The following is a 17,105-nucleotide window of genomic DNA, read 5'->3' on the forward strand; positions in this document are numbered from 1 at the left end:
CTCTCCGAAATCGGCGAAGTCTCCCGATATGGACATTATTTTGGTCTCCATTTCCATTGACTGTCTCCATATTTGGAGACAATTTTTTTGTCAAAATGCTAGGCGGCTTTAGGACTTGCTCGGCAGCCTCTTAAAATGTGAAAAATGGAATCTACGCCTAAAAGACCCCCTAACTGCCCGACTAATTTCATTTGTTTCCAGACTGATTCTCAAGTTACAACCACGGGAAGCTGATCCCTGGTGCGCGCGCGAAACAGTCAGATGATGCTGCACATCATATCAATACCACAATTACTCGATACAGCAAGTTAGAGTCAATACTTTTAAAAGACAAAAGGCACAGTACACAAATTAATCGATACCAACATAGCAATTTGAATTAGTATTGCTGCAGCTAAAATACTCACAATTTTCACTGTCATGTTGGTTAGCTGGTCGGACAGCAGGAGTGTTTTTTCAGGCATGTTAGAAGCAAAAATGTCCGAATTTGATTGTATTTGCACTGAACAACAGCAAGAAGAACTTGCAGGGGTGATCAGGGGGGGTTTAATGGCAACCTTGCAGCCCAAAGAAAGTGGTATGTAATGCAAACTGCTAGCTGCTGCAGATAATTGATTTTTCTCAGTATCGGACACATGTCGCATGTCGGACCATGATTTTACAGCCGGTGCTAGCCTTGCATTTCATAGTAAGCATAGTAAAGTTTTAATCCCATTCTACGTCTCTGAGGTCAATGAAGCTTCAGGTGGGTTCACCGATAAAGGCAAAGCGAGCCTTAAACCCCGATCCGAAAAATCTCAGACAAAGCGCAGGGATCCACAATCAAAGAAGACGCTAAATGGCCACTTGCCACAAGCATGCTCACTCCCTGGAGGTAAACGTCAGCCTACACTGAGTGACAGGGCCTTAGGAAGCCCCACACAAAATAAATGGAAGTTGTTTAAGGTTATATTTGGGAGTAGAAAGGATGGGCAATCAAAAGGTCTTCAGCATACAAAAACATCATCAAAAGGTCATCACTTGGCATCAGTCATCACAAGGCATCCAATGGTCATCACAAGGCATCAAACGGTCATCTGTTGTCAACAAAAACTGGCATCACCTTCAAAATGTTCTAAGAAACAGGCATCAAGACCTCAAAAATTTAAGTTTTAGTCATCAAAGAGGCATCAATGGAAGTAGAAAAATTACACTAATTGGAACTGTGTACAATGCCATTCGTGTGCGTGCACATTATTCGTTGCATATAAAGTGGAGTGCAAAGCAAACTTGAGATTCAGTTTTGAAGCCCTTCACAGGCTTCATAATTTCAGGCAAAATTGAAATTGTAAAAGTCTAAAAGAGTTATACCTTTCCTGATATAACCTAAGACAAACAAATTTGGCAATAGCATCCATAACTTCGAATCTGAAACTGTACAACTGAAATCATTAAGAGAGTCACACTTTTGCTTTGAATACTGAATTGATGTTTTATTGCTGGATACAAATTCAAATTACGGGTATACTCACAAGCTACATGTATGATGCACACCACGCATACAACACAGGATTATGTGCACGCACAGTCACTAATGTAGTGTATTGATAAATATTCAAAATACATCTCATTAATAAAAATAATTCATTGAAACCCTAGAACAGTAGTTCATACATGTACATAACTATTTGATTAATACCTGAGCCCAAACTAACATTATTTGACACATAATGGCAACTTCACTTCAGGAAAAATTAAGGTCATAACACACATAATTTACTTGTACTGTGTACTCCTTGTGTAACACTTCCTACACACAGTAAATAATGCCATTTAGTTTTAGTATGAATTATATGTTACTGTTAGAGGTCTAGGTGCTGTTTATTACTCTGCATGAAAGAGGTATGCACATTACACACCATTGGGGAGAGCTTTGTATCACTGGAATAGGCGCTAGTAAAGAAAGAAAATATGCTATGAAAATTGCAGTGACACATGTAATTGCAACCAGTTGCAGGGGACATGAAAGCACGTCAATGAGACAAAGAAAAACATTTCATTAACCTGTATTGAAATGAAACTAACAAGTGGCAAAATCATCAGGTGTGTTATAAATTTATGTACAGGTTCATATGCCAGTATTTTCACTTGTCAATTACTTCAATTTATTTTGGGACTTCAAGTCACATCATTGCACTCTCATCCAGTGCCTCCATGCTCTAGAAGATGTAACTTATAAACCTGTGCACAGATAGTCATAGTGTTTCATCTGCAGGAAACACAACATTCTTTTTGTCACAACTTGTATATTTAACCTGCATTTAATTCAATTACTATCTTTGCAACTTGGAGGTGAAACTATGAATTCCAAATTGGGAAGCTTTTCTCCTAACCTAATACAAATGTACACACATACATCCTTGATGGAACAAATCGGGATAGCCTCTAATTGACTGTTCTTACTCTGAACCAGTCGGAAATGAGGAAGAGAGATGTCAGTCAGTTCATTGGAGCACACTCCAACCTCATCACACTGAACAACATACATTTTTTCACAAGCGCAAAATGTGTTGGCCTGGAAATTCCACAGTGGCACAGGCGAGAACACTCACAAGCACATTTGATAAATATCTTAACCCTTGCATAACTTCTATCATGCAGCAGAACAACAGAGCAATCCCTGCTCTTCAGAGCAACATGCTGTGAGCTGCAAACAAGCTTGTTATTGACCCGCACCCTTAAAAAAGAGAAAACTGGTGAGCCCAAAAGATTTGTAGAAGCACGAGTAACTGCATCCTGGTACTCTTTATTTCAACAGCACTTTCTGCCACGCCTTCGGAAATGATCATACAAGGATGCTGCCTTTGAATTGCACACAAGCCTGTCACCTAACGAAGCATGGTTGTAACGGCATTTCCAATTTGAACCACAGGCTTTTTAGCACCATGGACCATTTTCAACAGCTTCCCATTTAGACTCTCAAAGGCAAAACAACTGCACACCCACAGTGACCCCAGATTCTGTACAACATCAGGTAAATGTAACAACTGGTGTACATTGACGGTCATGAGTCTGTTGGAGTGCTGGGCACCAAATAGTGACACATAGTGGATGACAACTTGTTTGCAGTGCACTTAAGCTTATCTCAGCTTGAGATATTTCATCTTTACACATTATGTGTACAGATTCTACAAGCTGAAGATGATGCTGATAATAATCGTCAGGCAATACTCCACACAGTACGGGCACAGAGTAAAACAACAGCCAAGCCCTACACTCATTCGCTTTCCAGTATGCAACATGGTCTATAGTAAAGATTGCGGTAACACCATGTATTTATCTCTTCTTTGAGTATGTGTGGTTCTGAGAAGAACCGGGGAATAACTCGACGTTTCGAACAGTGTACTCTGTCCGTCTTCAGGAGACTGCAGGATTCTAACTGGGAGTGGAGCTTATATGGTGTAGAGAAGGATCCAGATGTAGGGATTAGCTCGGTGAGGCGTTAAGGCGGGAACAGTTATGGCGGGAACAATGGATGCTGCACTGGATCCTGGGGCTGCATGCCCTGTGTGTGTGTTTACCGGAGCGTGTCAGTTGGAGTTGGCAGTGGGAGAGTGAATAGCTGGGTGCCAAGGGGTATAGAAGACCCATAGGCTGACTGAGGGGGAAACCTAACTAGGGAGTCCTAGGGTATAGGAGACCCATTGGACTGGGATGTGAGGATGGGGCGCCAGATATCGCTGATGTTGAAGCCGATGGAGAAAAGTGATGGAGGGAAGGAGGAAGAGGAGATTTCAGAAAAGAAAGACGATGCATGAGAAGGAGGCAAAAGAGAGAAGAGAGCAGCACGAGAGAGAAGCAGTGAGGAAGATTGTGCAAGATATGAATGCCAGTGGCCCTGTGTGGATGAGTGTTAAAGATATGAATGGTATGTTGCGTGGTAAGAGTGAAAAAGATCAGAAGTATTTGTTGAAAGTGCAATTGAGGTACAGAAAGAAGGTGGAAAGTTGCTGAGTGTGAAAGAGATGAGAGAAAACATGAGACAGGTGTTGATGAGTGATGAGTGCGTGGAGAAAGATAATGGCCTAGATGAGACAGCAGTGAACGGTGAAAGTGCAAGACTAAGTACTGTATGAATGCTGATGATTTTATAGGAAGATTGTTGGTGCATTGTACAGAGAGTGAAGGAAAACAGGAAAAGACAGTGTGTGTGATTGAGAGAAAGAAGCATGGGAAGTATGTATTTCGGTATGATGATGATAAGGATGAGTACACAAGAAAGCAAGTGGATGAAGACTGGGCAAATGAAGATTTACAAGAGGTGGATTTGTGTGCAAAGGATGTGATAGGATGTGAGATTGAGTATCTATGGTTGGATGAGGATGGAGAGGAAGTGTGGTATAAAAGACGAGAGCTAGGAGTGGGAGAGAATGGATTGTTTAATGTGGAGTATGAGCCGGTTAAGGGGGTGATGAAGATGATGATTGGGAGTGTGAAGTCCTGGCCGAGCCCCTGATGGATGATTATGCAGAGAGAAGTGAGGTTTGTTTAAAGCCCCGTCTGCGCTGGATACCTCCTCCTCCTTGTAATACCTTAGCAGTGACCCATCCATACCAAATTAATCAGAATTCAACAGTTTTGAGGGTGTTGAAGTTTGACAGGTTGTGTACTTTTCGAGTGCAGGGGCCTGGGATAAAGAGTACAAGCCATAATTAGCTCCAACGATAGATATACAATTGACCAGGAACTGTGCTAGGGAGCGGCCGTGAGCTCACCCATGAATAAATGCCTGTGAACTCCCCAAAACTCTGATTTTCTATTGTAAGTACATTGGCTCATTTTGTTAGGTTTGGTACCATCCTTTTCTAATCAGTAGACCATGCACAGACCCATCTGTACCAAACTGGCCAAACTCCAACAGTTGGAGTTTGCCAGGTTTAGTACTGTATGCCGTATGAGACCTGTTGGAGTTTGGCAGGTTTGGTACCAGGAACTACTGAAATTGTGTACAGCTGTTGGAGTTTGTTAGATTCAATACTATTTCTAGTGCAAGGGCCTAGGGAGTTAGGGTTAGTGTTTGAGTTTTTCTTAAGTGGAATAATCCAACCTCTTGTCTCGAATCAGTTGCAATCTGAAAAGAACATAATTTCATGATACATGTACGTTCTTAAGATGAAGAAATGTCCCTCTATACTCTGTCAATTGGGAATACACGGGGGCGAGACAACCATAGACAAAGCCGTTGCTCTGATCTGAGTCAGAGTATGTTGTGGTGCATGTAGGGAGTCTACCAACTTCTTGTCTCCGGGTGTCATGTCCCTCGTGTCAACGGCAGAGTGGGGCCAAGGTTTGCACGAAATCGGTACTCTACTGGTCGTGCATGCACTGAGGTCTAGCTTGACATTCCTACCTCTCGTCATAAATAATGAAAAGCCCTGTGATTGGTCCGTGTGATTGCAGCGTGTCGCAGCCAACTGCCATTTCAACCAGTCAGTCAAGTCACGGCTGAGAATGACACACACATATACAGAAAGTCGCTGTAGCCAATACCCATGTCTTGTGTATCGATCGCAGCCGTAATCAACCATTTGGTCGTAGCTCGTCTTCATAAGAACACATATGAACCAAGTGAATATAGACACAGAACAGGAATTATTTGCTTGATTTTGGACAAACAGCATAATGTGGGCTGGATTTGTTCTTTGCACATAACATGTAAATATGTAAGTTACCATACATAGAACTGTGGGGGGAAATGAATCCACGAAACTGTGGTACACAACCGAGAATTCGGAGGGTTTCAAAGAAATTTTGTACTGCGGGGTTCGCGGATGCGTAGCGGACGTTGGGCCCCAAAGTTCTGGGTGTAGGGCTAGATTTGGTTGTTTGCATTTATTCTCTACAGTGTGTGAAATCGTAAGTTTTTAAAGTAATATTGCAGGCCTATCGCAAAACTTAAAATAGTGCTGAATTTTTGGTTGATTTCATGGAGCATTTGATCTTCGTATGACATGTGTAATGTATCGAGTTTGCACATTTATAGATTGGACATATTGTTTGACGGTCCCTTGACTGTACATTGACGCACCCCATACACGCCCTCAGCCTTTTCTGACACACCAAAATCGTACGATTTTGAATCAAATCAATCATCCAACCAAACTGCCTTGTGCTCCACCAAGATGACAGCATTCCTCCAAGGTGACTAACTTACATGTACCGTGCAAGCTAAGGCTTCAAGTGCAAGTCAGTTTGTGAACTGACTCACGAGAAGACATCTGAGCCAAGGAAATACATGTACTTACCTGACTTTACCTGATTGTCCATGCACCAGTCTGTCAGTGTGAAGTAACATGTATGATCAGCCGACACCTGCAGCTGGCCGTGGTGATCAGAATGTAGGCACAAACGAAGGAACAGCCTATAGTCATACTGAAGTGCACTGTACATGTACAATGTGCCTCCGTGTACACACTACGCCGACATTCGGCGAAAATCAACCATGTCAAATTGGATTCCGGGTCTACAACTATTAAACCACGATCCGATCAAGCTGAATGATTTTCCCCCAGTAACGAAATTGGGTACGGAGCTCAGCTCAGTCATGTCAGTCTGGCGTGGATCCTGGAAGTAAGAAAATCAGACGCACGATGCACTCTCGACCAGATCATGACCAGATCCACCCTTGCAGTGTATTTTTCTGGGAAACAAGGGTCATGAAGGTGTAGGCCTAACATCAGTACATGATATGACTTCACGAAGGGCCGTGGTGTGCCATACAATGCCGACCGTACCCGTGCCGAGGCCCAGGGCTCACTACTTCTGGTAGTTCTGCGTTCTGTACATGCACACGTAGAGCCATGTATGAACAGACGCACGACGATCACCCTCGACCAGATCCCCTAGAAAGTACTTTTCTGGGAAACAAGGTCATAAAGGTGAAGGTTTAACATCAGTACATGCATGACTTCACGAATGTACGGTACATTACCCTCAGGGAGCTACGGTCACGTGTACGGCACTTCTGGTTTCTTCCCCGGCCACTTCCTTCCACCGAGTTTATGAATAATGCAAAACTTGTCTGGAACCACGCCCTCTAAATAGACATGAATAATGCAACAGAAAGTTCGCCACATACCTGCAAATGGTCGCTTCTTTGAAAACGTGCATTTAATCTGAAAGACGTCTGGGTATATAGCCGGACAAAACGGAAATGATTTTAGAGACGAAAAAGGAAAGGTAGTTTCAAAATCGAAGGCGAATTCGGGCTCAATGAATGAAGGGAGAAAAAAATGAAACGCCTTAAAAAAACTTTGGGGAAACAAGCGCCCTCAGGTATCCACAACAGCATGGACTTTCAATAAGTGCACTTTTCACCGCGATTGACCAAACAGGGGTTTAAAATACTTTTGATTTGTTGAATAAGAGCATAAAATTGTATGAAAATTGTGCCTAAGAAAGTAACTGCAGGTACAATTTTAAGACCTAAGATCCAAATTCGTGCACTAAGTGTACTTTCATTTAGGAGGAAAAATAAATGACAGGTCTCCTGAATTAGGGCAGATCGAGGGGTTGCCAAACTGTTAAGTATATTCCTGAACAGTACACTCCTCGTTAATCAAAAAATCAATATATCCCGTGCTGAAAGGGATAAACTTTGTTGTGAGACTTTGTAGGGAGCGTTTTCAGCATTAATTGTAACGATGCATACTGGAGGTGTTTCGCGCACAACCCTTAAAAAGATGTGGTCGGCTTTTGTCGTGTATTTGTAATTTTACCAGTCAGTCTTGCTATATGAAAGTTTAACGTATCTTATAAGCAGTTCAACAAAAATGATCATACAAAACTAAATTGTATTTTAACCCATTCTGCTTAATGTCGTCACGGTAATTCAGTTGTCGGGTGGAACGACATTTTTAAATAAGACGCCACCTTAATTCATTTTAGAAATGGACGATAAAATAATGAGAATTGGAAAAGAAAATTGAAAAGGAGAAGATCGGCGCTTTTTTTCATCTTAATGCCTATCTACATGTATACACTAAGTCCTCTATTGTTCAAACTGCTACATAATTGTCTCGACTGTCCTTGTATCCGCTCGAAAAATCATCGTGCATCATCAGCATCATCACGTGCCATACTCTGCTAGAGCCTTGACGACCATTTTCTATGTTTCGACCTTGCAGCACACCCCAAAAATTGAGATAACGTGTTAAATTATGAAGCCCAAACTTGAGAGGGCTTATGCAGTTTTTCTAAACTGAAATTGAAGTTTTGGTTTTTTATTATGAATTCGGCGGGGTCAGTTGAAATCTGATCAGAAATTTTGCTGCCATTCAGTCAGCTGATGCACATCCACCAGTCAACTGAGGCAGGATTCCGTGGATTGTGATTCGCTATCACTACATTATTTCATAGAGATGCAATCACCATATCTCAATGGAGTAAAATTGATTTCGTATTAACCCAAGCAAAACAGAAACAAAAGCTTTGAGTGGACAGACTCACTCTGAGACCGTTTCATATAAAAATGGAAACAACGAGCGGAGACGATGAGGAAGATGGATTTTACCTGGATGTAAGAAGAGGCAACAAGAAGGGATTCTGCTGAATTGCTGCATTAATTCCAGAATACCCGCGCAGCTAAGTAATAATTTGAAACATAATTCATTTTGCTATTTGAGTAAAGCTTATAAACAACATTGTTTAAAGTAGATGTTATGTTTGAACAATTTTGTTTTACATTTGAATTTCAAACAGTGTTCTTATTGTACATGTTGAAACAGCATTGGTTGAATCATTTTTGAAAGCGCAACATCTCCGGGACGCTGCTTTCCACACCTCGAAATTTTATTTACAAACTAAACAATAGCCATTGAATAGACAATGACTAGACCCCAACCCAACTTTAGAATTTAATGTTGAGCTTCTGAAGCCTGAAAAGAGTGACATGTTTTTGACGTTGTTTGCATGTCCAGTTCGGATCTGATAACCCCCTGCAGTTGCAGAGCCTGTCGAAAAAAATATGATTCCAAGTTCTTTGCAGACTGTGGAGTCAGGGTGCTACAATGATACTTGTCGTGCTTGTCACCTGTGTGACCAAGGATTAATTCCCCGGGGGACAGTATGTGGATTGTGTGTTCAATCCTTTTCCGATTTTGTGGGTTTACTAATGTTATTTGTCCAGGAGTTTCCTCTTCCTCTAAAACTGAACATGTCCTCATTTTCCCACACTTATTTACTTACATTTGTGAGCTATGTTGCCTTAGATTTTAAAGAATCAGTTTCCCAACAACAAACAGAATACAATAAAAGAAAGTGTATTGTTTTAACATTTTTGTTAAACATTTTTGCATCCCCACGATCTGCCCTAAGTCAGTAGACCTGTCATTTATTTTTGCCCCTAAATCAAAGTGCATGTAATGCATGAATATAGATCTTAAGTCATAAAAGTGTAGCTGCAATTACTTGTCTCAGGCACAGTTTTTATACAATTTTACACTCTAATTCAACAAATAAAATTTATTTCCTCCTGTTTGGTCAAACGCATTGAATAGTGCACCCATTTCTTTGAAAATCCATGCTCCTCTGAACAACTGAGGGCGCTGATTTTCTTCTCCCCTCCATTAAGCCCGAATTCCCATTGATTTTGAATTTATCCCTCCCCTCCTTCGTCTCTAAAACCAATTCCCTTTTGTCCGGCGATTATACCGAGAGGTCTTTAAGATTCAATACGTGTGGTTACGGCCATCTGCAGGTAGAATATGTAGCAAACTTTCTGTTTCATTATTCATAACACGTTTAGGGGAGTGGGGATTCCAGAAAATAGTTTGCTATAAATATGTAACTTTCTTGGAGGAAACACCCACACCAAACAGAAAAATACTGCATTATTCATAATGTGGTGGTAGGGGAGTGGCCCTGGAAGAAACCGGATAGTGCTGTGCACACGTGGCCATAGGTCCACCAGGACAGTGTGCATGTACTATGTATAGATGTACTGTACATGTACATGTACAGTGTTCATGTACAGTACATGTACATACACGTGTACTACCTGAACAGTACATGTAACATGTACAAATGTACTTGTGTACAAGAATGCGGAACTACCAGTAGTAGTGAGCCCTCGGTCCAATCTTATCGCCCACCAGAACCTTTTGTGACAGTCATATTTTTATGTATGTACAGTACATGTACATACTGTACATGCCTTCCTTCATGACCTTGTTCCTCAGAAAAGTACAATACGGGGATCTGGTCGAGAGAGAGTGATCATCGTACATGTACATGTACGTATGACTTTCTTACCTCCACGCATGCAGGTAGGAAATGCTCCACGCTAGGCTGAGCTCCGTTTCCTGATTTCGTTAGTGGCATGGCTGGAAGATAATTATCCGACTTGATCTGATTTTATCTTTTCCTACCTCCATGGTTGTACTGATAATGTAAGACTTGAAATGGAGGGACAACGAACCCAAATTTGACATGGTTGATTTCCGCGGAATGTCCAAGTGTGTATGTGGGCACTACTACTAGTGCACTTCAGTACAGTGTACCCATTATGCAGGTGGTTCCTTCGCTACTGCCTACATTCCTGAATCAACACGCCAGCTGCAGGTGTCGGCTGATCATTTACTTCACACTGACAGACTGATGCGTGCATGGTTAATCAGGTAAGTCTGGTAAGTACATGTACATGTATTTCCTTCATTCATATGTCTTCTTGTGAGCTGATCTAGGTGAAGCATAAGGCAGTTTTGTTGGATGATTGATAGCCATACACCATGATCTACACAACTATCAAGTGTTGATCCTGATGGAAACATGTTTTGTAGTTGCTCTGAAGCCACTGACCTCTGCAAAACTGATCTTTTTGGCAATAAGCCTTATTGCTTACACACTCATCTTACCCGGCAAGCTCTTTGTTTTCACCTCCCATCAACTCGTACTTCTTTTGCACAAAAAACTATTAGATATCATGGTCCAAAGTTATGGAATTCATTCAGTAATTCATTGAGACAAAGTAAAAGTTTTTCAACTTTTAAGTGAACCTTTAAATCCATGTTATTGAATGGTTATTGCTGATCTAATTAATTGTTGTACATACACTTGATACCTCATAGTCCTCAAATTGGCATTATGTACTGCCCGTTGTTTGTCCTTGTCTGTATTGTGTAATTTATGTTCTATAGGGTAACGTCTTTATAAGTCCAGTATTTGTTTTGAACCGTAATCACTTTTATTGTTGATGATTATAATAATTATATGCACGTTGTATTTTGGCTCAAAGCGCTCATTATATGTATGTACAAGGGCCCCATTTTCACAAGCTTAGCTTCTTTTGGGCCCCCCTTCAGTCTTCACTCTCTTGTTGAACCATTTTTTATAGATAATTATGTACATGTATTTATTTGTGAACACTGTGGAAATAAATGAAATGAAAAAATAAAATATGCAAGTACTGTACAGAAATGTACTTGACTGCACATCATCAAGGTGCAATGTGACTGAAGTTTTGAGAAAGTCAGTTGCATCCCACAGCCCAGCCACAATCACAGTCACAACCAAGTGGCTGCGGCTGGAAGCACTGTAGTACACATGTGTACGGGAGGTGGTCAGGCTGTGGCTTCCTAGAACGCATGTGGTATTCATGTACATGTACAGTATGCATGTATGTACATGCGTATAGTGTGATGTCGAGCCACGTTCTGTAGGTATGGTGTTCAGTACACCTACACGTCCATGTACATGTACATGTAGCAGCAAGAGTGCATGTGGATTCTGAAAAATCATCATTTTCCGTCTAAGTTCGCGCACACTGCAGGAATCTTGGAGGATCTTGCATGGCAACCATGGAGCCTTTGCTGTGTGTATATTCCGTTATTTCGTAGAACCGTGGAGGAATTGTTGAATGAAGAAGAATGTGCCTGCTCCCTTGGATCAGCTGGCATGGTTGACTTTGTGTGACCTCGCCTCGACTGCAGTGGTAGTGGTGTGTACAGTACCTGCCGTGCCCGTACGTTGTATTTGGGCAATTCCGCGGTAACGGAATTACATTTCAGAACAAAATTGACTGTTATTTTCCATGCTATGAATTAGTCCTTTTACCTACCTAACTACAATATCTTTAATAAGGTCTGGCTATAGCCCTACCATCATACCAGTAATAAAAGATTAAAACATACTACTTGTAGAAAGATCCAAGGACCAGGATATTTTGGTAACGAAATTACGTCAGAAAATGGACTTTTTCAAACATAATTTGAAAAGGAAATTCTCTGAAATCTATAACATGAAGACCACAGCTACACATTTATCTGTTTTCACTATGGTTTCAACTTTATTGCAGCAGTTTTAGAGTATTGATATTTACAAATATTCCATACTCTTTCATTTTTCAAAAAGAGGTAGTGGTAACGGAATTACACTTGTGAAATGTACCTTGAAAAATGCCAATTATTGAAAAGCAGTTATTTTTTTCTTACTCTAGGCATGTTTTTCAGCTTTAACCATATAAAATAAACCATCATTCAATGCATCTGTATGCCTCGCTGAAAGATAATTCAATTTTTGTACCTAGCAACAAGAATTTACTGGAAAAGAACATGAAATTTCTAACTTGTGAACCCAGAGTTGTGATCAGAAGCCAGGAAGTTACTACAAGAATATTTCTTGGCTTCAAACTTTTTAATCCTGCTTCAGTTTGGGAGCTAACACTTGCTTCCATATATATCCAACAGTAAACATTAAACATGGTCACTGAATTACATACTTACAAACCACGAATTAGGAATAACCTAATGAGCTCCGAAATCACAATATAATTGACCATGTGTGCCAAATAACTTCATCTGACATCATGTGCATGATCCCAAAGTATTGAGATAGCCAACATGTGCTGAATGAGGTCATCTTTTGGCACAAATCATTCAAACTACAATAAACATTGAAAACAAAGAGTCTTGTACTACTGCAATGCAGTCATGTACACTGCAGGTATCTGGAGTGAATTACATGTACATGTATCCGAATACACGCTACCGTAGTTGGCCATCTCTAGTCAACTGGGTGGAACCATCCCCTAGGGCATGGTCGCACTGGTATTCAGTACATGTAGGAGACTTGTACATGTAGTGCTCAAAAAGAAAAAGAAAGGGTCTTGTGAAAGATTATTCAAAAAGGTGCCACTTACAATTGGACATGACTGCACATACAGTATTTAAGGTACCAATCATGTTTAAATTTTAGTTAACCACAGCTCTTATAATCCAAACTTGTGCCTAGTTGAAAGTAAATTGTTCTCTTCTATCCATCTGTGGTTCTTTGAGTACTTGAAAGCAGTCTGCTACAGTTCCTTCGAACACATGTCAATTTGCTTTCCCATCCCACTGCAGCCAACTTATTTTTTCTCAGCAGTGTCATCAGGAGGAGCAAGTTTCCCAATTCCCGGGCATTCATCACATTTTCCTGACATGCAATTTTCACTATTTTGGTCACATACAACCAGGGTAAGAAAACTGCGAAAATCAGTTGGAATCTGAAGGCCTGCCTTACTCAAGGATTGTAAGAGCAGGCACACATTCTCATGATATTTGCAAAGGCAGGAGTTGTGTGGTATGTCCCCTTGCAACTGGACTTGTTTTGTCTGAGTTCAGCAAACTTGAAAAATGAAATGTGATGGGTTGGGTTTTCATCCAGAAACATAGCATGGGCTTCTTTGAGTGAAGTGAGCATATAATGCTTCAGTATAGTCTGTTTTTCTTTTCCAAGTGCTCGAATTATGTATGTGTCTTTCCGTCCAGGACACATCCATGATGTTGTCAAATAGAAATCAATTACTTTTTCCTTTGTCTCATTACTAATACCACTGTTTCCAGCACCACTCTCACCATCATCAATTCTTGGCATTTTTATGGTCTTGGAAGACAGCCCCACATCAGCAACGAGTGCTTCAACCACTGCTTTTCTTTTCCTGGGAGAATGTGGCAAAACCTTCATCACCTTCTGCTTGACTTTTCCCAAAGCTTGAGGTGACCTGAATGGAACATGCACTAAATTCATAACTTGAATTTGACCTGGAGTACATGCACATTTTGCAGAAGGTGAAGACATCACTTTTTTCTTAGCAAGATGTATTGCTACAGCTTTTTGATTTTTCTCTTTTTGCACAAGCTTTTCACACGCAGTCATTCTTGCACTTTTAGCAGACTTTCCATTTCTGTCCTTCTCCCTCACTGTTCAACTTCGTCAGGGTCCTGCTTTATACGCTCCCTGTATGCTCGCATCTTTTCTTTTGCTGTGAGAGGCATTTTACATGTACAGTGTACCTATGAACAAAGAAAAGATATTGGTCGGCTGTGTTATTTTGACTCAAACTTGTAGATTGAGCACATAGCCTATACATGTACATTTATATACTCCCCTTCAAAAAGGCTGATTTGAATAATGATTATTTTAATGAGCCCTCTTTATATAGGATTTCAAAAATAATTTTACCTTGAGCTCATTATATTCACATGTATAATTACAAGTACCTCAAACTTTTTTATGTGGTACTTTTTCAAGCATAGGCCTAAAAAGTCAACAACAAAATCTGTTTACATAGTTATTACACCTGGTGCCTTCATAGCATAATAAGCTCTTTAGATTAGAGTACATGTAATAACATCAAATAATATAATGCTGAGATAAACTATAATTATGTGTACTACATGTAGCTTGTTTGAGTACATCAGTGCTGCACATGTCATACATGTACACTGCAAGTAAGCCTATGTATGTACAGTATGTTAAGTATGCTTAAGTGAAAGTGCAAAATAATGCATTTTGTAATGAGTATGATCATTGATGCAAGTACTTTTTAAGTAATCACTCATTTAAATTACCACTGTGAAAAGAAAGTGCTCCTGAATAGAATACTCACCAAATTTGTAGTCTTGTAGATGCATGTGCAATGTGCATATGCAAATAAGTCATAAATTGCTGCCTTCTAGTGGTACATGTAAAAGAAAGAAACATAATTGTGATTGCTGCCCTCTTTAACCAAACACGGCCGCAAGACATACATGATTCTGCAATGTAATTCCGTTTCCCCATGTAATTCTGTTACCATGTAATTCCGTTACCAATGTTTCCAAAGGAGTAAATATTTATATTTGAGAATTTAGTGTTTGAGGTTATTAGTAGGCAGATTAAGGAAGGAAATTTACAATGGTGGAATAATTCTGAAAGAAATGAGGCCAGGAGAAAAACTTCTGTAACTTTTTGGTAATGGTGTAGCGCCCACGCTACTTGACGTTAATCTGTCGCTGTAAACTCAGCAATCAACACACATCTAAAATTCAATTATAGTGTCTACTTGTCCTCAACTCTCCTTTAATGTCTTGACTGGCAAGAAATAAACCAATGGTGTTGCTGTATCATGAACAATGTCTCATGTGTCTCAACTGTTTGGCTAGTGGACAAGGGTGTCTCCAAATGATGGCAAAAAATACTGGGATGATGCAATTCAGCTCATGTGACAGTTATCAAAGGTGTGATGGATCCCAGTGATGACAATATCTGATGACAGTTGATATGGCTGATGTCTAACATACAGTTGTCGATAGATAATGTATAATGACGCTGACAATGACAATGGTGTCGATAATGATGACGGTTGTGATGGTTCGACTGAAAATAATACACAAAAGGAATAAATTATATAGACAAACCTATATGCCACCGTCATAAATCCTGGTCACAAACTTTAGACCTCTAGTTAAATACACCCTTACATCCATTGTCTAAACGTAACACATGTGCGACTTTGTATTATACATATACATGTGTAACATAACATGTCTTACATACATGTGAAACGTGGTTGCCCAAAACTCGGACATCATACATGTATTCGGAAAAATCTTGCAATTTGTTTGCCCTGGAAAAATAACTTAATAATGGCTTAATAATAGCTTATCTTATTGCCTTTATCCTAAGGCAATAACTAAAGGATAAATAAAGAAAATGACTCACTTTGCTGAGCTGACGGAATGGAAGCAAAATGGGAATTTGGTGACGTATAACTTGTCAAAATGCTCGTGAACCATGTATAAACTAAAATGGATTGTTCGGCACTGCGCGGTGCGGGCAGAGCGCCCTCTATTGATAACACACAACTACTGTGCCCATGAAAGGACTTGTTTGGAGATGTTTTGTCCGCAACATCCCGGCCCCTAATGACCTGATAGGGGAATTACAAAAATAAACCAAAAATGCGACAAAATATTCTAACAGTTAAATGAAAATGTCCCAAAGGCTTTCAAAAAGGCTGAAATACGTGAAAGTATTCACAGTTGTACTCCTGGAAGCGGTCTGCTCTACTGTCCCATATCCACTCCCTCAAGAAGGCAAAGCTTGTCTGTGGGTCGGTCGTATATGCCGGCTCGTGTTTTCACCGGGACGGTCCTTACTCTGCCGTCCTTGCCTGGATAGACGTCAGTGACCAGACCTAGCGGCCACTGGTTTCGAGGGGAGTTTTCATACTTGACTAGAACCAGATCGCCTTTCCTAATGTTCCGCTGCGGGTACAACCACTTCTGCCGTTCCTGCAGAGATGACAGATACTCTGTTGACCACCGACGCCAGAACACGTCTGCCAGATATTGTACTTGTCTCCACCGGCGTCTGTAGATGTCTTGCTTCGTGAACTCTCCTGGTGGTAACTGTGGGCCTGAGCGGAGAAGCAAGAGGTGGTTGGGTGTCAACGGCTCCGGGTCATCAGGATCCTCTGACAACTTGGTCAAGGGGCGACCATTTACAATGCCTTCAACTATACACATCAGAGTATGCAATCCTTCATCGTCGAGTGTCTGTTGCCCGAGAAGACCATTCAAGACTGAGCGAACAGTCCTTATTTGGCGCTCCCAAACGCCTCCAAAGTGGGATGCGGCAGGCGGATTAAAGACCCACTGGACCTCCTTCAGACAAATATAATCGCTGATCTTGTCTTGATTCCAGCTCTTGACAGCTTGTTGCAATTCTCGCTGCCCACCGACAAAGTTGGTGCCGTTGTCCGACCTGATTTCTACTGGTGCACCTCTACGACTGATGAAACGTTGAAGAGCATTTATAAACGAATC

At 40.8% G+C, this 17,105-nt stretch overlaps 1 protein-coding gene and 1 long non-coding RNA gene across 11 annotated transcripts in view; one reads left to right on the plus strand and one right to left on the minus strand.

The window, feature by feature from the left end:
* LOC110989608 (N-lysine methyltransferase KMT5A-A-like) overlaps nt 1-7,006 on the minus strand; it is a 68,274-nt gene extending 61,268 nt beyond the window's left edge. For 6 of the 9 annotated variants that reach the window (XM_087138783.1, XM_087138782.1, XM_087138781.1 and 3 more), the window contains exon 1: nt 6,285-6,998. In XM_087138783.1, the coding sequence (XP_086994909.1) occupies nt 6,285-6,429 (145 nt within the window). In that variant the 5' untranslated portion in view covers nt 6,430-6,998. Of the gene's footprint in view, nt 1-6,284 lie in introns of all 9 variants that reach the window. The other 3 variants (XM_087138789.1, XM_087138787.1, XM_087138784.1) reach the window with 2 other exon arrangements.
* A 2,788-nt stretch (nt 7,007-9,794) lies between these two features.
* The window catches only part of LOC147798564 (uncharacterized), a 111,272-nt gene continuing 103,961 nt past the window's right edge, over nt 9,795-17,105 (plus strand). For both annotated transcript variants that reach the window (XR_015425829.1, XR_015425830.1), the window contains exon 1: nt 9,795-10,655. This is a non-coding gene — a long non-coding RNA (uncharacterized LOC147798564). The remainder of the gene's footprint in view (nt 10,656-17,105) is intronic.

This window comes from Acanthaster planci, linkage group LG07 (genome assembly GCF_054643075.1).
Source record: "Acanthaster planci isolate LZ-2023a linkage group LG07, COTS_SCS, whole genome shotgun sequence".
In the NCBI taxonomy this organism is placed as follows: Eukaryota; Metazoa; Echinodermata; class Asteroidea; order Valvatida; family Acanthasteridae; genus Acanthaster; species Acanthaster planci.